At 39.1% G+C, this 22,998-nt stretch overlaps 1 protein-coding gene across 7 annotated transcripts in view; it reads left to right on the top strand.

Moving 5' to 3' along the window:
- Nucleotides 1-5,104: 5,104 nt before the first annotated feature.
- Nucleotides 5,105-22,998, top strand: part of LOC117972772 (zinc finger protein 532-like) — a 45,149-nt gene continuing 27,255 nt past the window's right edge. The window contains exons 1-5 of one of the 7 annotated variants that reach the window (XM_059024705.1): nt 5,105-5,300; nt 5,423-5,562; nt 6,131-6,284; nt 7,533-7,630; nt 15,284-15,464. Coding sequence is in view for 1 of the 7 variants with exons in the window: in XM_059024700.1 (XP_058880683.1) it covers nt 16,090-16,216 (127 nt within the window). In the remaining 6 variants the exon portion in view is untranslated. The other 6 variants (XM_059024710.1, XM_059024702.1, XM_059024714.1 and 3 more) reach the window with 6 other exon arrangements.

Genomic DNA, 22,998 nt, shown 5'->3' with positions numbered 1-22,998 from the left:
CTTTATTGCCTGCAGCCTCTCCCACTGCTTTAAGGATATCGCAGTGATGATATATATATATATATATATATATATATATATATATATATATATATATATATATATATAACGAATATGAAAAGGTCAACTCTGTGCAAGAAAGTTCTGTAGCTAAATGGGCTTGACATATTGATTTGCCATGACAAAGATCCACAGGGTAACATGTCAATGCATTTTGCCCACAGACTGGTGATGTTTTCCTGGATGCCACTGTCGTCCTGTAAAGCTGGAGATGAAGTAAGCTGTCAGCAAAGCAAGCTTAAATGCAGTACTTATATTTTGAATTGCGAACAAAGAAACTGAAAGGAGCTACAATGGAGAAAAGATAAGAATGTGGATCATCCCCGCATATCTTTATTTTATGTCTCTCGTTGACCTCCTCATGCAAATACTACTACTAAAAACACAATATAAGCTAGGATGCAACAAGTTAGGATTACAACACGTTATATCTACAATGACATAGTAGTAGTGCATTAGTGCAAGGATAGTGCATTAGCTGTGGAGCCATTAATGTGGTGCTTAGGTCATACAAGTCCAGTGCTTAGAAGGAGGGGTAGATCAAGAGATGTACAAGTATAGGTGGGTCTTGAGGAGGCTGCGGAAGGCAGTGAAAGACGGAGCAGTCCTGGTTCTCCGGTAGCTGGTTCCAACACACAGGCTAAGGAAGAGAAGAAGCGGGTACGGCAGGATGGAGAGTGGAGGTAAGGCATGACCAGTCAGCCTGTAGAGGAGGAGCGGAGAGGGCGAGAGGGGGTGTAGGGAGACCCAAGGGATTGGAGGTAGGAGGGGGCAGTGTGGTGAAGAGAGCGGTAGGCAAGCACAAGGGTCTTGAATTGAATGCGAGCAGAGATAGGTAGCCAGTGGAGGGTGCAAAGCAGAGGGGTAGCATGAGAAAAGCGAGGTTGGGAGAATACAAGACGAGCAGCAGATATAATCTGGGTGGTGTCAGGTGAACATTAACCATTTCAGTGCCACATTCTTTTAACATGTGACTATTTACACATTTCCATATTCATGTTTACAAAACTTTTATCAAAAATGTTATCTGATATGACATAGGCCTTAGATCATACTACCAGAGATGTTTGGTTTTGTTCACAAAGACGTCCATTTATAGTTGAAACATCACTTTTTTTTTTTTTTTAAATAGAAAGCATTGCAATCTTAAGAATTATCAGATGTCGTCTTTAAAATGATCTACAATTTGTACACCAAGAACAACTTTCCATTAAAGCATCAACATATCTCCATAAAATTGGTTGGTGAACCCACGCTAACACCAGGACAAAAAACACCAGGTGCCACCACACTCTAAAGTAAAAATCAAATGAAAAGGTCAAACAATAACACCTTGATAGCACAGTAGCTTGGGATATTTATGATGGGTGTTTGTCAAAGACGACACAACAGAATCTGTACTTGCACCAAAAACTCCTGCTTCCTGTATGGCAGTGAGTGTCATTCACCTAACTAATTAAACACTGCTATCCATTGCCTTGCGCTCTAAATAATTACTTCTCAAAAATAGAATGTAATGTTAATGTATCGTTGATTGTTGAGAATACACATTTTTTAATTTTGTATTTTTGTATCCATAACTGTAAACACTCAGCCATAAGGTGATCTTCTGGTTTCACAGACAACCTTGTCGAAGGTCTTATGTATTATATATTATGAATGATGTATTATGTATAATAAAAAACAAAAACAAAATGGCAGCCACATTGAAACCTGCTGCATTACACTTATACATGTGATGCTGGTTCTACATTTCGTTTTTTGTTTCCTGCTGTTTTCCACAGCATGTTTCCCTGTTCTCTGAAAAGCCCTCGTCTGTATCTTCTCTAGCAGGAGAGTATATGGCTGACTTCTCTCACCCTCCTAAAGGGGCTGGCCTAGACTGCTCAATTCACACTTACATCTAGGTTGATTATAAGAGCAAAAGGTCCAGCTCACTGATCTAGAATCATGGTTGTGATGTCAGTCGATTAAAAAGAAATGTGAGAGGGGAACTAATGAAAATGATGGTATTGCCACCACTAACTGAAATGTTTCTATACATATCTAACCAAGCTAACATCACAAAGAAATAGCTCAGGGGAAATAGTTAATCAAAAAAAAATTGTTGTTACCGGTAATATTTTGCATGATTGTAGAGATGTCCATGTTTTTTTTTACTGTTAATTGTTTACATGACCACTAGGGGGCAAAGACTGCCTGCAGCCGAGGTAATGATTCCAGCTAAATTAGTAATTATTATACAGAAACTTCTGGAAGTTTTCAGCATGTACTGTATTGAACTACGGATTCTGGTGCTCAGTCTTTAGGTTGCACTCTCCCCTGAAGGCATGAGGTTGACATGCTTCTGACATGCATTGCGATCGTAATTATATTTTGTTCAGCTGATTTTTATTTTCAATGGTTTTAAATGTTTTTAAAATAAGGCATATTTAGATTTTGTGCTTCTGCCAATCTGAGAATATTGGAACTTTAAAATATATATTTTCAATTATTTATTTATTTATTTATTTCAGAAATTGGTGTCATTAATACATGGTAGTTTTCTTTTTTTGGACTGTTTGATAAAGGTATAACCAGACGTATGGAGCCTTGGACTTGGCACACTTGGGTGTTTTTGGCAGGACACTATCAATATTAGGCAAAAAGAAAAAATCTGCATCTTTACACTCATGCTTCATTTCCAAATGAATCCAGTTCAGGCTGTCACAGTTACATGCAAAACAACTCACTTGGAAGAGAACTCCTTTTTTTTTTGGTTCACTTCCACATTTTTCTAAACTCATTTTGCTTTCATTTTGCGCTAAATATGAACCAGAAACAGTTTGTATGCTCAAAAGAACTGAGACAGGTCCATAAATATTAACTAAGTCTAGACCTTCCCTGTTTTCATAAAAGAGAACTTGCATGCATAGCACAGAAATGTACTGCATTTTAGTGGCTACCAGGTGTTGTGACACCAATTTCTGTAATTTCCAAAGAAAACGGGACAAACTGGGTTTGTAAATGTAACAGAGCAGTGCTGTATGTGTCTGTGTGCACAGTAAACCCTTATAAGTCAAGTTTACTCAAAAAATTGAGTAAACTCATTGCTTAATATAATTAAGTTTAGCTACTCATTTAGTTTTTGTTACAACTTTCTCTGGGGCTGACTAAACTCATAACATGTATATTCATGTAACTTAACCCATTTGAGTTAGATTTACTTTTATTATTCAAGTTAGTTTGAACATTATTTCATTTGAACAATAAAAAATTAGCTGACACAACAGAATGTGCAATCAATAAGCTATTTCATTAGCTACCAGTTGCAGCACTTCTGCTTATATATTTAAAGCAAACAGGTAGATGCAGAGATGTAGACAGGGGGAGAAGGGAGGGAGGTCACATCTGCAGACTGACCACCGAACAGGGGTGGCTCACACAACACAAGGAGAACACATCTAAAGGAGCAGGCAGGGACACAAGAGACAACCAAACACAACACACTTGTGCAACCGCACATATACAAAACAACAACACAATAAACAACAAACAATTCTAAAAATAAATTGTACAAGTCCTGCAAGGGCTGATGGGAATCTAGTACCCTGATTCTACTTAAACCATTTACGTTTGAACAACTAAAGTAAATTTGAATGTTCAACTAACTTAAAATGGATGAGTGTTATGAATAAAATTTGAACTTTTAAGTTAATGTATCCTGATTTAATTTATTTAGAATGACTTTGGGGTTTACAGTGTGTGAGGTACTACTGTTACAATTCTGACCCCTGCAGGTGAGGCGAGATTCAAACTATTTCTACAGTACTTGTTCAGTACAAACAAGGAAACGTTGGGGAAAAGCATTTGTAGAACTGTAAGCCCAGCAATTTCCACAAAGCTATTACTGTATGTCCTTATAAGACACATATTTACATGTATACATATATCTAGAGAACTGCTTATCCAATTGGGGTGAGACTTGCTTCAGACTTGCTTTAGGTTAATGAGTGTATCAGCAGACTGTATATCGAATCACACTCACATTTATTTAGAAATATCTAAAGAACCACTTATTCAATGTGATTTGTCTGGCCATACTATAGCACAAACTATTGAGATTTTTAGAATGGAGGGGTATGTCAGGGCATCTGTTACTAATATATCACATTTTGAATTTACAGCCGTGGTGGGGGATGAATGTCAATGATTGTTTTTCTTTCACAAAACCAGCGTATAACTTAATAGCCTTCGCCTATACTTTTTTTTTCAAGCTACATTATAACAAATAGCCTAGATTACAGTACTGCCCTAGGGTACCAATGTTATGCTAGAACTATTGTACCTATATATCTGTTCAACAACTCAGAATAATTTGCTGACAAGTGGATTACAAGAACAAAAATCCCAATATTTACTAGTCAGCAGATCAGTTCTCAACTGGGGTTCAGGGATCCCTGGTGGTCCCCAAATAATTTTGTAAACTTAAAAAAAAAACAAAAAAAAAAAAAACATACTTGTAAGACAGACTTTTACAGACAACATACATTAAAAATGTCCTGAGGTATAAATAGCAATCCGTTACCAACAGTTCAAACTGATAGTAAATGAAACAGGTAAAAAATATAGCAACAGTGTATCCTTTTTCTGTTTGTTTGCTTGTTTAATAGCAACAACCAGATGTCCCTCCCATTCGTTTATAATTAATTAAAACCTGACAAGCGTCGCTTCGGTTTTTAAGTATGTATATCTCCTAGGGGAATGAAAGGGTGGGGTTGAAGCGTTATCTCAATGTTAAAAAAACGTCTTTCCACTGGTGTAAGGAATGACGATGTTTATGTTGTAGCAATATGATTAACCGTTACAAATGTTTTTGTCATACAGAAATGTTCCCACAAACATAACTGCACTGATTATTTACTTATTACCTTTATTTCGGTTGGGTACCACTGAGGTCCAGAGCAGAGGCTGATGGGTAACATCAAACTACTCCGGTCTCACTTAGCAACGGCAAAACCGAGACCGATATGATGGAGACAAGACATTAAGCTAGTGAGAATATTACTGCAAGTGCCGCCATAATACAGTCAGTTCACTTCCAATGGTTTAATTAAAATACAGCGTACCTGTCCAATTATATTTGTGAGCCATTTTCATGAAATAAAGTACCAGAAAAGGGGGAATCTGCAATCTTAGAATGAAATAATACATAGACCTGCGTAACATTGGGCTGCAGCTAGGACCGCGGAGACTGATGGGTAAGCATGTCAAAGAAGCAGAATTTACACCACGGAATACAGTAGACTGGCAGTAGTACAATTTTTAATTAAAACACAACGATTAAAGTATTAGCTATTTTGTGTGTGTGTGTTTAATTCAGCTGAAAAACGTCAAGCTGGTATCCAGTCTCCAGATCGGATGTAAAATGAAGAGCTTATATTACTTTGACTGAAATCACAAAGAAAAGGGCAGCAGACAGTACCAGAGCAGAAGCTGTCTGCATACCGCGATGGCTGATGGGTATGAAAATAAGTACTAGTACTATATATATATAAAATACGTTGAATGACTTAAAACGATTGGGAATATGATTTGTTTAATATGAAGTATGGAAAATGATTTGGGAATCGAAAAAAGTACCTTAGATATGACAGTAAAAAACTGTGTAACGATGGCTAGCTTGACATTTGAGGCAGCACAACGAAGTGGCTGATGGGTAGCAGAGAACACTAAGGAAAAAGGGAAACCATAGCGATTTAAATACCGACGGCATGCGTCTCTTATAAGGAATATACCATACTGTAGAATGCAAAATGTAAATAAATTGATGTTTGCGAGAGAAAGGGCTAGCTTGGTGACAGCATTAATTGCAAGTGCACAGCAACAATGTCACGTGACTGCCACATTCATCTTTATGTGGGTGGGCAGTAAGCTGTATTTGACTTCTAGGTAGTTAACACAGTATTTTATTATTCAGAGTGTTGAAAAAGCTACTGTTTGTATGTTGTTACCTTTTCATATTAGGTTATAGTTACATATTATACAACAGTGTAATTAATTTTCAATGTATTTTTATTTTTGAATTCAGGTACTGAATGAAATATGCAGATGAATAAATGGCTGAAGCTGGTGCTGAGGTCTTGGCTGCCTTTGTGTTACTCCTCTAAATTCACCATCCAGGGAGAGGACGCCATCAGCACTGTCAACACCTGCAGTTCAGCTGTAGCATCTCCATCAGTCAGGTGTGGAACTGTGTAACTTCTTTTTTTTTCTAATGACCTGGAGTAAGGCCTTGCTAAACCATAGTACATTGTAGACCAGTGGTCGGCAAATGGTGGACCGGACAGGTGTCATGTGGCCCGCAGATGTCTCCTGGCAGGGCTGTATCAAGGGCTGAGCGAGATCGGAACTTCATTTTAATGTTTTAGACAGAAACGCAGAATAACATAAAACACAATTCAAAAGTAGCATACATTTTTATTTTAAATGCTTCATTGTATTATGACAAATTTAATGAGAAAAATGGCACTTTAGTTCTGAGATCAGCTTTAGAACACCATGTGTGATAGACGTGACAGCGATACGCAGGCAGTCCTCCAAAGATTCTTGTGTCTGCGTGTTTCGTGCATCTGTTTTTAATATTGCATTCATTGTGGAATAAGCTGTTTTGCATGTGTAAGTAGATCCAAACATGGAGAGCACAAACAGAGCCAGAGGTAGTTCTCTGGACATATATAGGTGGACCAGAATGATTCCAGATTTGCTTTGTTTTCAGCAATGACGATGCCTGCAAATATACTATTAGTTCCAGTTGTTGCTTCGTCGATTGCGGGAAGCACTTGCTTTGCATGGGACAAGAAATCACCATCCGGGTTAATTGAAAACGGATCACGGACAAAAACGATTATCTTTTAGCTGTACAATAAAGTCTGTCATCGTTAGGAGTCATTTTGAGTTACGTTTCACTTAAAACATATCGGAATGTTAAACTAAACTAATTTGTCTCTTAATAGCTACAACACTAATATATATATATATATATATATATATATATATATATATATATATATATATATATATATTACTTTTTTTTTTCCTTTTTGGTTTGTTTTCAACCAGCATGACCAGTTTTTTTTTTGTTTTTTTTTTATTGACGAGCCGGTATGCCTTCTGCCATGCTGCAACACATTTTTTGGGCGGGAGCTACGGTATTGCAAGTGGCCCGCTCTGCGGCTGCCGGAGGGTCATTTGGCCTGCCGTCAAATTTAATTGCCAACCACTGCTGTAGACTGTTGACTTAATTTGTGAGTTCATTTGTTACAAGTCCAGAATTAATACCAGTTAGTATTTCAGCATTAGCCAGGCCATGAATACATATTTAAACCAACTATACTTTTTTATTTTTTATTTTAAACTAGCAAAATTGAAATTACAAAGAGTCCCTGTAAATAAAATGTACTCAGGTATGTTTATGTAACTTTTATTTTTAGGTTTTTTATTTACCTGTAAGTGCCTGGATTGGACTGCAAGGAAACTATCAGTGTTGTTACCAACCCAAGAAAATCTGTGTGTGGATGGAAAGAGTCTGGTGAGTACAGTGTTGTTTTAAAAGTACCCCAGGGTGTCTCATTTTATCCATTTAAACCACATGTTACTTTCCCTGAAGAAAAATGCACTTTATTTATACAATTAAACATCCACACATAGGGGGTTACCAAGTGTTGTTGCAGATGTCATTGAGTTAGATTTCATAAGGTTAACAAATCCCATCTTTAGTTGGGCCGTGTTTTTCTGAACTCTTGATTCTTGTAGATGACGCTAATAAAAAAAAAAAAAAAACATTAAACTGAGACAACTTGTTTGTTATTTTCGTAATAGTGTACTGTTGTATGTTTTCTTTATTAGGCAATTCTGTATAATACAAGTCCTAATTTTATTGTAATACAGTAATTATAGATTCAGAAAACAAATGTATGTGGTTTAGCAAATTAAGCTCAGTTTTCTTGTGCTTTATACACTGGAGTGACTGAAATGGAAGCAAATTATGTGACTAGACTGGTTGTTGCCCTAGAGTTGAGCACTACATTCTTAATACTTTATTACTGGCACTGGTCCTTCACATGGAAATTATGGCAAAGTCGTATTTAAATATGTATTTCTTTTCACCAAAATTATTTCATTTTTTTATAATGGATTTCTCCATCTAGGATGCAGCCATTCATTTGGGATGGGTTAACATAAGAGACACAAGCATACAACTTTTTGGAAAATGTAATTAAGCAATTAAATCTGTCAGCACAGCTGGAATGATTTATAGAAAATATAAATACGTGCAATTGCAACCTTCCAAGCCAAATGTTGGGTTTACTGTGTTAAATTGCATACTGGTATGCCTGCAAATTGTTATAGTGCTGCATTACTTCTTTCACTTTCATTGTTTTCTCCATTTCTTGATTCTTGAAACACATTCTTTACCATATACCAGCCTTTTTTTTGTATTACAGTGATGCAGTTCCATATCACCAGTAGGTTTTGGGTTTGCAGCAGCATTTACTTAATAGCAGCGTTTCCCTTCATTTTCTCCTTGTGTTGGATTCAAACACGTCACAAGTGTTGTTTATTTACAAAAAATAATATTTTCCTTATTTAAAACAAGCATGTATCATTACACATAATGGAATGCATAGAAGTGATATCTTGTGACTGTGACACAGTGACGCAGGCTATAGATGAAGGGCCATGGTATGGCTCCTCCCAAATGTATACTTGTCTCCTTGAAGGTTCGATTTACAAAATTAATTTATTAAACTTGAGTCTTTAAAAGCTACATTGGTTGAATTTAAAATATTCCCAGTGTATTTAAATATGCTGCTGCATATGCTTTTTGTAAAATGTTTTCTATGTATTGTACCTTTCACATTGACAGCGTTTACATGCACAAGTCATGACAGTTTTCCTCACATCGTGTTTGCCGTACTTTGCAGGAAATGCGTTGCTATGCTGTTCTGATTTAGGAAAAAAAAGTCAGCCGTACCAGCCTAGTAATTAGGAAAAGAACGACTCTGAATATTGTTAGGAGAGCTTCATGCATTGCCATGAAGATTAAAAAAAAATAGCAAGAGAAACCAATTAACTTGTTGTTGCACACATTCCGAATTATCAAGCATTACTTGTTTGTGTCTCATTACCTTTCCAACACACACAAAAGTATATAAAATAAAACTTCTAAGTTTTACTGCTTAAAAAATAGATATGCGTAACATCTAAAGGTTTTATTTAATTAAAGTAGTCTATAAACGTATGTGGAAAATGTGGGAACATGGGGGGGGTTACACTACAATACAATAAAAAACAGTATGATCCTTAGGCCTATATGAATATAAGATTGAGAACAGGGGGATATGTAGAAATACATACAAGGTTCCTGAGCAGCTTCATGCACTGGCAGTTCTATAGGCGGAGTACCAGGCTGAGCATCCTAATGTTCCTGAACACATCTGCCGGTCCCTATACCCTGCCTCTGCTCCGAGAAGCCAGTGACTGCTGGTCTGCAGCTGCGGTAGAAGTGCCAGGCGTAGAATCCGCTTAACACACACACATTATAATGAAACGTGGATGTCTTGTAATATTATAAACATTCAAACAAAAGTCTTTATTTAAAACGATACAGTACATTTATGTTGTCTGTTAACTACATCCATTACTTATTGCACAATATGCCAATTGATGCTAACAATTCATTCCAGTTCTGTGTGGTGGAAGAAGAGGTGGAGCGCTTGTTCCTGGGACATATTTAAAGAATTATAGAAAGAAAATACGATTACAACTACTAATAATAATATGAGGCTAAATGTTCGGTTAGTTGTGCTTAACAATTTACATTTATTATTATTTGTTTATTTAGCAGACGCCTTTATCCAAAGCGACTTACAGAGACTAGTGTGTGTGAACTATGCATCAGCTGCAGAGTCACTTACAACTACATCTCACCCGAAAGACGGAGCACAAGGAGGTTACATGACTTGCTCAGGGTCACACAATGAGTCAGTGGCTGAGGAGGGATTCAAACCAGGGACCTCCTGGTTACAAGCCCTTTTCTTTAACCACTGGACCACACAGCCTCCATTTATACAAACATTAATAATAGGCTTGTGACAGGAATGACCGAGGTTGAGACTCAGAGACAGTATAAAGTTCAAAAATAAAGTTTTTTAATAAACAAAAATAATCAAATAAATAGGCACAAGGGCCAAACAGAAAGGTTTCAAAACACAAAATAGACACACAACAAAACTTACAAATTAAGGCTTCCAGGCTGGGCGTTGCCTTCACTGGATTCAATAACTAATAAAACACAGCACAAACAAAAACACTCTTCTCCTTCCAGAACTCTATCTCCTAATGGGAGGCTGAAGCCTCCTTTTATGCCAGGTGGCTCAGTCCTTAATTGAATACTTAATTAGTTGATTGCTCCCACCTGAAGCAATCAATCTGGGCAGGGAGGAGAATTTAACTCCTTCCCTGCCAGTATTTCTAAGGGCAGAGCCCTGCTTTGCCACACACCTCCCTCCACGTACAAAGTACGGAGGCCGCAATCGGCCAAACCCCCCCCCCCCTTTAAACCCAAGTCCTCCCCCCAAGAGTCCCCTTATGTCCCTTGAGTGGGCTATTTCAACGGGCGGTGGTGGGCAGGGTTGATGTCGGCTCCCCCAAGCTTTCTTCAACAGCGGGGGCCCCGGACCTTCCAAGACCATGAACGCTGGCAGGGAGCCTGGACCCTCCAGCAGGAGCAGCGCTGGTGGCACCTCTAGTGGCGGATGCGGGATTGGCGGCCCAACTCCCTCTGGTGGCGGTGGCGGGAACGGCGGCCCGACTCCCTCTGGTGGCGGAGGCGGGAACGGCGGCCAGACTCCCTCTGGTGGCGGAGGCGGGAACGGCGGCCAGACTCCCTCTGGTGGCGGAGGCGGGAACGGCGGCCAGACTCCCTCTGGTGGCGGAGGCGGGAACGGCAGCCCGACTCCCTCTGGTGGCGGAGGCGGGAACGGCCGCGCTGGACCTTCCGGCGGCGCTGGACCCTCTGTCGACGCGGGACCCCCTGGCCCCTCTGGCGACGCTGGACCCCCTGGCGGCGCGGGACCCTCTGGCGGCGCGGGACCCTCTGGCTCCTCTGGCGCTCGGGATGGTAGCTCCACCCCAGGCCACGGCGGACCAGCAACGACCCCAGGCGACGGTGGACCAGCATCCCTAGGAGAAAGCACACTGAGAGTTTCTCTAGACTATGCGGGCGGGCAGGCAGGCAACCCCAGGCGATGCGGACAGGCAGGCAACCCCAGGCGATGCGGACAGGCAGGCAACCCCAGGCGATGAAGGGAGAGACAGCTCCGGCTGTTCCCCCTCTGCTGGCGGTGGAGGTGGGAACAGCCTGTATTCTTCCCTTGCAGGTCCCTTCAGCCCTGGGCCTGTGGGCTTCCCCTTCTCGGGCCGTGGACGCACCGACTCCTCCCGCTCGGGCCGCGGACGCACCGACTCCTCCCGCTCGGGCCGCGGACGCACCGACTCCTCCTGCTCGGGCCGCGGACGCACCGACTCCTCCCGCTCGGGATCCTCCCTCTCGGGCCGTGGACGCACCGACTCCTCCCGCTCGGGCCGTGGACGTTCGGGCTCCTCCCTCTCGGGCTGTGGACGTTCGGGCTCCTCCCTCTCGGGCTGTGGACGTTCGGGCTCCTCCCTCTCGGGCTGTGGACGTTTGGGCTCCTCCCTCTCTGGGCGACAGCAGCGGCTCCCCCTCTCTGGGCGACGGCAGCGGCTCCCCTTCTGGCTCTCGGGACGGCGGCTCCTCCCACTCTGGCTCTCGGGACGGCGGCTCCTCCCACTCTGGCTCTCGGGACGGCGGCTCCACCTTCTTTGTTTGAATGACTGGGGCCTCTCCCATATCTACCGCCAAGTAGTTAACGACCACGAGGGCAAGCTCTGCGAAGGATGCCGGGTGATGCTGTTCCTCCCACTTTTCCCACCTTCCCCCCCCATCTCGACGCCACAGCGTGTTGATAGCTATGGGGAGGTTGTGGAAGAGGTCTGCCTCAGGGTGCATCAACCAGTCCCATATTTCCTGGGATGGTGGTGAAGGTGGTGGCACTGGAGGTAGTGGGGTGGCCCCTGATGCCCGGGGTGAAAACTGCACCTCTTCCTGGGCCTGATTGTAGGGGCATCCTGCCCAGTTGTGGCCGTCCTCCTCACAACGGCCACACCAGTCTGCCGGTGGCACTTCTGGGCAGGACCTCCAGCAGTGGTCCACCTTCCCGCACCAGGAACACCAGGGGAAGAGGCTGGCCAGGTCCTCCAGTGGTGGCTGTTGTTGCAGCAGCTTACATTTCTTCGGCTGCTGCATCTCCTGCCTTTGCCGCTGTCTGCTCTTCTTCCCCATTTTTTTTTTTTTCCAGAAAAAAAAAAAAAACTCCTCAAAATTAAAAAATAAATACTGCCCTGAGCCTCCAGGTGGCGCTGTCCCACTTCTCTGACACCAAATGTGACAGGAATGACCGAGGTTGAGACTCAGAGACAGTATAAAGTTCAAAAATAAAGTTTTTTAATAAACAAAAATAATCAAATAAATAGGCACAAGGGCCAAACAGAAAGGTTTCAAAACACAAAATAGACACAAAACAAAACTTACAAATTAAGGCTTCCAGGCTGGGCGTTGCCTTCACTGGATTCAATAACTAATAAAACACAGCACAAACAAAAACACTCTTCTTCTCCTTCCAGAACTCTCTCTCCTAATGGGAGGCTGAAGCCTCCTTTTATGCCAGGTGGCTCAGTCCTTAATTGAATAATTAATTAGTTGATTGCTCCCACCTGAAGCAATCAATCTGGGCAGGGAGGAGAATTTAACTCCTTCCCTGCCAGTATTTCTAAGGGCAGAGCCCTGCTCTGCCACAAGGCTATACTTGAGGTTTACATTTGCAGCGTCTTGCGTTTGTGTGTGTGTGGTTTGGTATGGCTTTGCTGAGGAATAATGTGAGATTCCACCAGTTAAACAGGATCTTGACTGCTGAAATCTCATGAGACACAAGCACAATTCCTGCTCCGGTTTACATGGGTTTTTACAGCTGTTTTTTATCGTGAGAAAGCGATTGACCCTGCTCTTAAAGTTGCGCTGCCCAAAGGACGTTCTTTTTCTGTTTCACAATGTATTCACGTGACAACGTCACACAGTCATGACTGTAGAGTCGATTTTCATGTGCACGTAAACCCAGCCGTTTTCTGAATTTGTTCAATTTTATATCAACCTGTATAAACCTGCATCTAGATATGGCTTTTAATGGAGTATTGCCGACAAAATGCAGTTGTAAGGTTTGAGGAATAGTTTTACATTTCTTGGCCTTTTTCTAAATGTGCATATGTCTTTCTAAAAGAAAACAAATGGTGGGTATTATAAACACCATTTTGATTTTTTTTAACTTTCTTTAGTTAACTTTCCTAGGGTTTTTTTTTGCAATATGTGAAAGATCCTTAGAAAGCTTTCATCCACCAATCTGGAAGTTTAATTTGTACCTTCCAGACACAGTCAGCTCCCAGGCACTTATGTCCCCTACTGAGGGATCTGTTGCTTACAGATATAAAGCCAGAGCCAGTATCTAAAAATAGCTTAACTCTCTGCAAATAGACCTGTGAACAGTCACTCTTGATAGTCCTAAGGTGTTGGAAACAGAATTGGGAACTTAGACAGTAAATCTTGTGTTCAAGTTTAACTGACCAAAAGTCATAAAAGATAGTATAGCTGTAACCTGTAGTTGATCTTTGATGAGCCAAACACTCATCACGCTTTTGTTAAAGACTGATTTCTAGGTCTAAAGCAAATTGTCTGAATTTGACATGAATGCAGGTCAACAGTCTTTAGCATTAAGTGTGTGAAGGATATTCATGGTGTACCCAACCAAATGTCTTGTTTGTATGGTTACTGTAGTGATTTTTTGTTTGGATTTAGAGATTTGATACAGTGGATCCCTGGGCGGCGGTGGCAGTGACAGCCTTGATGTGAGTCTACAGTGCTCAGTGGGAGTCTGGCTTTGTTTGTTGTGTGACAACCTCAGGACTGTGGCTGGAGGGGAGATAGGCGCTGCATTCCAAGATCAACTAACCTTTTTTTTTTTTAACTGGGGAAATGCAGGAGATGGACAAACACATCTCAATGGGCTGAATGTTAGATAAAGTTAGTTATCACCAGAGGCTGCTGAAATCTCTCATATCTGTAGAAGGTCCCATCTCCTATTATTCTTTTAGACCAATGTGAATGACTTTTCTTTGTTGTTTTTTGTACTTAAATCCACAGCTAATACACCTACAGTATAACTGCACATGTGGCTGAGTCATACAACCTTTAAATCTCCTAAAGGGTTTCCAAAAAAGGGGGAAATATTTCAATTCAAATGCTTCTCGTCCATTTGATGGCCTTGCTAGCTATATTAAAACAGACTGCATTTTCTGACTACAAAGTAACAAGGCTAAAGTGTATTCCAGTACACTTATCTAGTATAATTTTACAGATAAATGTAATGCTTCTGATGCGTGTGTAGTATTGTAGAAGCTGCCTAAGCACAACTGAAAGAGATGTTGCCCCTCCCTCCATAATTTAAACAAAAAAGCTACATTACCTTAACACTATTGACAACTCATACTTAAACAATTATAATGTTACCCCACCTTTTAAATTGCAGTATATTTGTCTTACCAACTGTATACCAGGCTTGTGTAGTACCATAAAGGAGATTTGGTTCAGTAAACAGGCAGCCATTAAACCCGACATAAGCAAATAGTCTCAAGGTTTCCTTTCCTCGACCCAGTTTATTGTTACTTCCCTTCTCGAGTTTCGTATGTGCCTTTTTGATTTTTGTCTTTTGGTTAAGCCTAGCAGCAGAAATGCTGTGACTTCATTGCCAGGAAAGACATCTCACCCTTCAGCTCACACGTAGACAATGGCCTAATTCTGCAGTGTAACACTGCCCCCTTTTCTATTAACCATTCAGGCTCTGCAAAGAAATCACATCGGCAAACAAGATCAGTGTTTAATGCAGGCAAGTAGAAGATGCACAGAAGGGAATGTGCGGCACTGTTGAAACTGATATAGCTTTCATGGAAGATCTTTTTAGTGCATTGCACAAATGAATATGTGGGTATGGTAGAACTTCCTTCAGCCCCTACCTTTTTTGTGATGCATTTTTTTTTTTTCCATTCGCCACAGACAAGAGGCCCAATTGCCTGAGGGCCAGGGGGATTGTTGTGTGGCAGCTGATGTTAATTGACACATCTTTCCCTGGGAAAAAGGGGCTGTAGAACCAAGAGGTGTGTAGAAGAGTCAACCCTGAAAAATAAAACAGACCAGCATGTTTCAAACCACAGTGGCACAGTCAGAAAACTGGAAGGTAGAGCATGATTTTATATATACTGTAAGGATTCCATTTCAAATCAGCTTTTTTCATTTCTTTGATCAGACAACAAAAGCTATATTTGACTTGTTAAATGAATGTACTGCATTGTATTCATGCTTGCAGTGAATTAAAGTGTTTTTTTTTTTTTTTCATGTTCTGTAAACCGTACATGATGCCTGTATGTATTTCACTGTATTTTTAAATTGTTAAAAACAAAATGCTTTGCTTATGTGTTTGGGCTTATCAGGCTGCTAAACGGGCCTTGTCTTGCAGACTGGAGAACTAAGCTTAAAACTGAATAAAATAACAGTATTCAGTTGTGATTGTTTAGGCCTTCTGTTTCACTGTGACTGAACCTACAGTAAGCAGTGATGTTGAAGCAGACAATTGCTAAACAGAAAGCTAGAAATTCTATATTTTCAAAGGCGTGTCAGTGTGCTATTTGGATATAATTTTAGGGGAGAATGTTATAAAATATTTAGCAAGATGGGTGCTCTTTCTCAGTCTTTTTATAAGGTGGGCAGTGTATGTATGTGTCTGTGTTTCAGCACCAGTTTCCATTGGCTTTTTGTGGGGTGACCAGAACTGGCTGAAACTGGTTTGAGGCAGATTGAAGCTCATGAACAGTGCAGTCTCTGAGCTACAGAAAGATAGCTGGCTGCTTCATGGCAGCCAAAATAGCAGAGGAGCCTGCAGAAAAGTACCATCTCCAACAGTATGGTTGCACACTAGGCACACAATTTTGGGTATGTGGCTAATGCAATCATAAACGTCATATTTTAATATGGATATATGAGGTGAAATGGAATCATTTGACAATTGCTTTTTATGTAACATGGATAATAAGAACATCAATGTGGATATGACCCTTTTTGGCCTGACCGGGTTGAGATGTGGAATTATTTTGGGGGGGGGGGGTTGTTTGCTTGGGTGACTGGAGCATTATGGTGAGGAGTAGCAGATTTGTGGATTTGCATGTTACACAAATAATTGTGTTGTGTTTGCACTCATGTCAGTTATAAAGGAGCAAAAGCATGCTGAAAAAGTCCTACAAATCTATCTATCTATCTATCTATCTATCTATGAAATATAAAAAAGGATGTATGGCATTTTTTCTTGCACTTGTCCTTTTCTTGCCTAGGCCTGCATATGCCGAGATCTTTTAGCCCACCTAGTGCATTAGTGTAGCCTTGAATAGAAACAATGCTGATTGATAAATTAAGAAAATAATTTTAAGATATGATGGCCTGGAATCCAGTTTTTGTATGCATAGTTAAAATGCTACAATGAAGACTAAGAATCCATATATACTCAAGAACTGGGCAGGCATGCACCCTGCGTGCATTGTCTGTAAGCTTTTTTATTGTTGTGTCATTCATCATTTACAACTGTGTTTTAGTGGATGTTTTCAGTGATTAGGAAGTACTTTGCTTGCATTTCACATTCCTGGAATTCCTGAGCAAAACCAGGGGCCCCATGTCACTGTCTTATGTAGGTACAGAGTACAGCACACAAAATGGCAGGGGTAAATTTACACTTGCCAAAGCAGTAATATGTAGAGTTTAGATAAAACCTGAAGCCTGACAGCAAAGCTGTACAGTAAAATTATAATAGTGTTCTGACTGATGGCACAGGAAACAGTGAATTTTTAGAAGAAACAAGCAGATAGTTATATTCCCAGATTGTTGAGTGTTTCCAAAAAGGAGCCCTATATTTAATTCTACATTTTATAGACCAGCATTAGGCTAATTATTTTATATATTAAACTTACTTGTGTCACATTCAGTGTTTCTGGTAAATACATTCATGAATGTGTTTGATTACAGTACTGTAGCTATATATCACACACACACACACACATGGTAGCAGACAAAAGTAATGGCACCCTACACTTAATAGAAGATAATTCAAGAAAACATTACATACAAGCATTTAGTGAACACTAGCCACCAATTAATAGTAAAAGACCAAATTACACAATTTTTAGTAGTTTAATAAACAATCTATAAAAAAAGCACTTTTGTTCATGACAAAAGTATTGACATCTTTACATTAAAAGTCTGTGAAAATGTAATAGAACTTATTAAAAAACATATTCATTGATTGAGAATCAGTACACAGTAACTTAAGCTGCATTATAAAGTCAATAGCCAGAAAAAGAGGTAATTATTTCCAACATCTGTTGAAGAAGAAAATGTTGGCAACACAGTAGATGAGGGTCAGGAGAAAGCTGTTGGATTCCCGTTTGAGTAAAGCACTCATAGCAAACTACAACAAAGGAAATGGCTACAGAACAGTATCAAATAAATATGCAATACCAAAATCAACTGAAACGCTTGAAAGAAGTGGACCACCAAAGAAAATTACAGGTGCAGCAGGCAGGATAATTGTTCTTGAAAAATCCAAGATTAACAGTCATGGACTTAAAAAAATTTTAGATCCATCATGCATAATATTGCATGAAAGAACTGTACAAAAGCACCTCAACACAGAAGAGTTGTGTGCACACAGACCTCACCGCAAACGACTTTTAAAGAAAAAACTCATAAATAAACATGAACAGGAATCTGAAGCATTCTTCAAAAAAATTATCTGGTCCAATGAGGTTAAATATAACTTTTCACCAAAAATGGATCACACTATGTTTAGAGAAAAAAAAAGGGAAAACCTTCAACGAAGAAATCCTTGTACCTACAGTTAAACATGGAGGTGGTTCGATCATGATATGGGGGTGTTTCAGCATTTCAGGGACTGAAGACATTCATGTGATTGAAAATTGAATGAATGCAGCCGTGTATCAAAACATTCTACAAAGTACAATGATACCATCTGCTGTTAGGCTGATTAGCACAGTTTATCTTCATATAGCTCTCAACTCTGGAATTATTCAAGAAAACAAAGATACAAGTTCTGGAATGGCCTTTGCAATCACCAGATCTCAATCCAATAGAAATGCTTTAGCCAAACACTGTGTATACAATTTGTCTGAGCTGAAGGAAATATTCAAGACAGAATGGGCCCAGATTTCACCAACAAGATGTAACATACTGTTTAAGAATTATAATAAACGCCAGAAAGCCATAATAAAAGCAAAGGGAGGACACATGAATTACTAAAGCAGGGGTGACAATACTTTTGTCATGAAGAATACTTCAAATAAGTTGCGCTTTTGATGAATATTATTTGTTAAATTACTAGAAATTGTATTAGAAAATGCTTGTCCTTAATCTGTTACATTAAATTATCATATAATATGCATAGGGTGTCAATACTCTTGTCTGTGACAATATATTAAACCCTTATATATAAATATATATATATATATATCCAGCTATCCCCTATTATCATATAATATGCATAGGGTGTCAATACTCTTGTCTGTGACAATATATTAAACCCGGTACATCTATAATTTTAGTTGTCTTTAAAAACAAGCTTATAATTTTGGAGGAACGATACCAGTTGTGTGTTAGAATATAGGTAGAGTATTGGTATAAGTACGGGCGAACATAGTTCTATCTATATAAAGAATTCCTGTTGTATAATCGGTGCTTTTTTTTTTTTTTACTCGCCTTTACTGTGCTGAAGCTCCTTTAAAAATAAAATAAAACCTTGTTTGCACAAAAAGTAATACTGTTTGGCTTGAATAGAAAAAAAACTAATTGTGGTCTTCTTGAAAAGATTTGTAAACACATTAAAGACCTAATGCTGTTAAAGCTGAAAAAATAGAGCATATCTTTATACTGTGTGTTTAGTTGTGCATCATATAAGATCTCAGTGGAGATCAGAAGGGATAAGAATTCTGCATTATTAAAAAGAAGTTGTTAGTGACAGTTCTTTGGAGAGACACATTTTCCCTTTGTTAACCACATCAAGGAAGAATCTGTGATGTATGGAGGCAGCGGGGGAGTGGGGGAAGGGAAGTCTCTACTTGACCTGCAGAGCACGTAACAGTCTTTCCTGTTTTCATGAGGCCTGGCTTCACTGTACAAGGCAGATCTGCTTAACCATTTCTGCATCACCACCCGAATCATTTCCATTTCAAACTGAATGATTCTAAGTACGTATTTGGATCCCTTTATTATGTGAATACACCTCTCATTCTCAAAACAGTTGTGAGGCAGACCGGATTTCTTTATGGTAACAGAAACAAAGCATGCTTGTTTAAAACAGTACTTTATACTGAAGAAGGTCATGGGGATAGAAATATTATTTGAACAGTCCCACAGGCCCTAGCAACTATTGGCTTTAAATTCTAACGTGTTTTTCATTTATTTTAGATGGTTACATGAGTAATACTGCAAATACATTGTTATAACATAGCATCCTTCTACTACTTGAAAATATTTTCCCTGTGGTAAACCGTTAATCAAGAAAAAAGAATACGACTCCCTCATTCCTTAAAAATAAAACTAACAACAGTCTATTATTCGATATTGGGTTTCATTATTCTGTTCATACAATGCATCAGTATTTGTGTTTTTATTTTCTTCTGCTCCTTCTACAGTTAATAATGAGTCCAACAAACACTCCTCATCAAATACCAGTATTTCTAAAGTTATAGTTTTGGAACAGGTATGTTATTGCCAGGGTTGTCTCCTGGTTAAATAGGTGGCCCCTGTGAAACATAGATGAGATTTACATGGCACATACACTGCAACTGCTATATCAACGTTTTAATCAATTATAGAAAATAAATTAGTCAATTCTCGTTAAAACAAACTCAGATTAGACACATTTCCTGATAGTACAATTTTCTACAAGGTCCCGGCAAAATTTAGCAGGCATTTATTGTAAATTACTTCTTATAAACTAATTCACTTGACACAGATTTCCTGTTAGTGCAAATTATTTTGGAGCCCTCTCAGGGAAGAAAAATGTGAATAAAACTAGTTTGAACACTTGAGTGTAAAGGATATTGGGAAATGTATTAACTTGCATCCACATTAGCACCTCTGTACTTTATTTTAGTCCTGTTTGTGGACTACAGATCCTATGATGTATTTTGAGTTGCCATAGTGCTCATGCAAAAATGTGCACTACCCTTGCAGACAAAAGGGGAGGTGTATAAGAAGAAGAAAGATGTTGCTTCAGATTTCAACATTCCCACAAACACATTGTCAACCAATCCAAAATAAAAGGGATACCATAATACAGGCAAACTGGGTGCAAGTCATCAATGTTTCTGATTTGCTCAATACCCTGATGTTGATGATGCCTTGCTTTTGTGGTTTAAAAATGCCTGTGATCAGAATGGGACATGCAGATTTCAAGTGCAGTTTATTTGCAATGTATACTTTTTAGACGTTCACTTACAGAAGTATTTTCAATAATTACTTATAAAACACATCTTTTTGCTATTCCCTTGAAATTCGTATTAACGAGAACTGACTGACAGTATAATGCATTTAAGCACTACATTATTATATGAACAGAATAATAAAAAAAGGGTGTTTTTATTTTTCCATCAAGTGAAAATAACACAGCAAGCTAACAGTAGTATTTATAAGAAATAATTGCCATTTCATGTGATTAGTAAGTTTAAGTGCAGTCTGCCACACAAGATCCTTTTCAAAATCATGAAAAATGAACTAGGTACCATCTAGCTGTGTAACGATTCACCGGTATGGACGATATATCGCTCCAGACTCTCAAGGTTCGGTTCAGTCGTTAAGGAATAATTCATACCGATACAAATGCACTACAACTCATTAAGTAAACACAGTGATAATGCAACATCGTTTACTGAAAAATAAAGCGGCGCAGGACTGTGCGTGATAATTTATTTACTTTACTTCCTGGGTCAAATATTGTTTACGTCATTGCAGTGTGTTCCTCATAGCAGACGTGATGGCGGACGTAAAAGAACAACAAACAGAAGAGAATAAACCCAAACCTAAACCTAAAGCTATACAAAACGCTCCAACTAAGCTTAAATCCAAAGTGTGGAAGCATTTTTTTTTAAATGAAAAGGGAAACGAGCTTGATAAGTCAAACGCGATTTGCAAGACAGAAGTTAAGACACTGGAACTACAACTAATCTTTCAGTGCACTTGAAAAGATGCAACAGTATCGATGTAGACTGCACTGATTTAAATAGACCTATAAAACCTGCTAAGCTACGGCCCTCGAGGACCAGAGTTGGGCACCCCTGCTGTAGGTGTTCTTGCCATTTGCAAAGCAGACCACAATGCCATATTGCATAAAGAAATGTGTTTTAAAAAAAGGAGTATTGTGTCCCACTGGAAATTTCAGGGCTGTAGGCATTTCATGTGTACACAGAAAAAAACTAACTTTTGGTTTAAAAAAGGTAATGCCTCTTATTTGTTTTGATGCCTTACTGTCAAAATGAAGGTACTGTTCGGCATAGACCTATTTCTTTATTGAAGAATGAGTAGTATGTTTGCTCTGTCCTTGCTCTGAGATGTAAAAATGGTTATTTATACATGTTTCAGGAACACAGATGAGGTTGAATAATACATTGATTATACTGATAAGCAACTTTTTGTGCTTTATTAGTTGTTCGTGATACGTATTGTATCACAGGCCATGTATCGAGGTACATATCGTATCGTCATCAAGCTAAAGGTACACACCCCCAGTACCATCCCTTAAAATGTTTGATTTGTGCCATTTTCACCCATCACTGTTGTTAAAAGAAGGCTAACACTTCATTACCCAGTTCACAGTAGGGAACAAAGGAGCAGTCAAGCAGATGACATTCAGTCTCTATGTTGTTACTGATAGCTGGCTTTTTCTCCACTTAAAACAAAATTAATAAAAGTAATCAATAACAAAACATGATTTGCACCGGGTTGGCTTAATCCACCACTTGTGTGTTTAACTAACATATTTTTACCTGTCTGCAGCCTTATCTTTTTTGATTTAAGCTTTTCTCCGATGTTATTTATATACACACCCAGTCTCCTACTGCAGATGGAATTATTTTCAGATTTATCTGTATTTATGTTTATTCAGATAACTTTGTCAGCCTGTACAATACGGTATTGTTGTATATTTTATTTTATTGTGTGAAGGAACCTAAGATAAACGGTAACTGCATTATGTTAATTATAAACATTGCACTTTTGTGTATGTGTGCCTGATGCTCTTCACACTCTACTTTGTGGTACAAGTACCAGCTAAAAAGAGATTTACAGAATGTAAATATGCAAATCAATAATAATAATAATAATAATAATAATAATAATAATAATAATAATAATAATAATGAATCATGTCCAGCTAACTGTGCATAATAAGGTGTAATTCTATCTAGGGTTTTTGATTACATATAAATCACATTACAGCCTTGTATTTTTGAGGCTGAGGGCAGCATTTTATGATCAACCTTATTTTACACCAGTCTCTCGCCACTAGTGTAAAAAAAATCATCAACCAAATAAATAAAGGCCAACTGTATATGTGAATAATCAACTGAATCAATTGGATTATTTTTTTGTTCTTTTTTATTATTTACCAACACTGTCACTTGGCACAATGTAAAGCCTACCTGTGACAAAATAGG

Source organism: Acipenser ruthenus, chromosome 1 (assembly GCF_902713425.1).
Source record: "Acipenser ruthenus chromosome 1, fAciRut3.2 maternal haplotype, whole genome shotgun sequence".
NCBI classification, from domain to species: domain Eukaryota; kingdom Metazoa; phylum Chordata; class Actinopteri; order Acipenseriformes; family Acipenseridae; genus Acipenser; species Acipenser ruthenus.
This window is presented reverse-complemented; position numbering and strand designations above follow the sequence as displayed.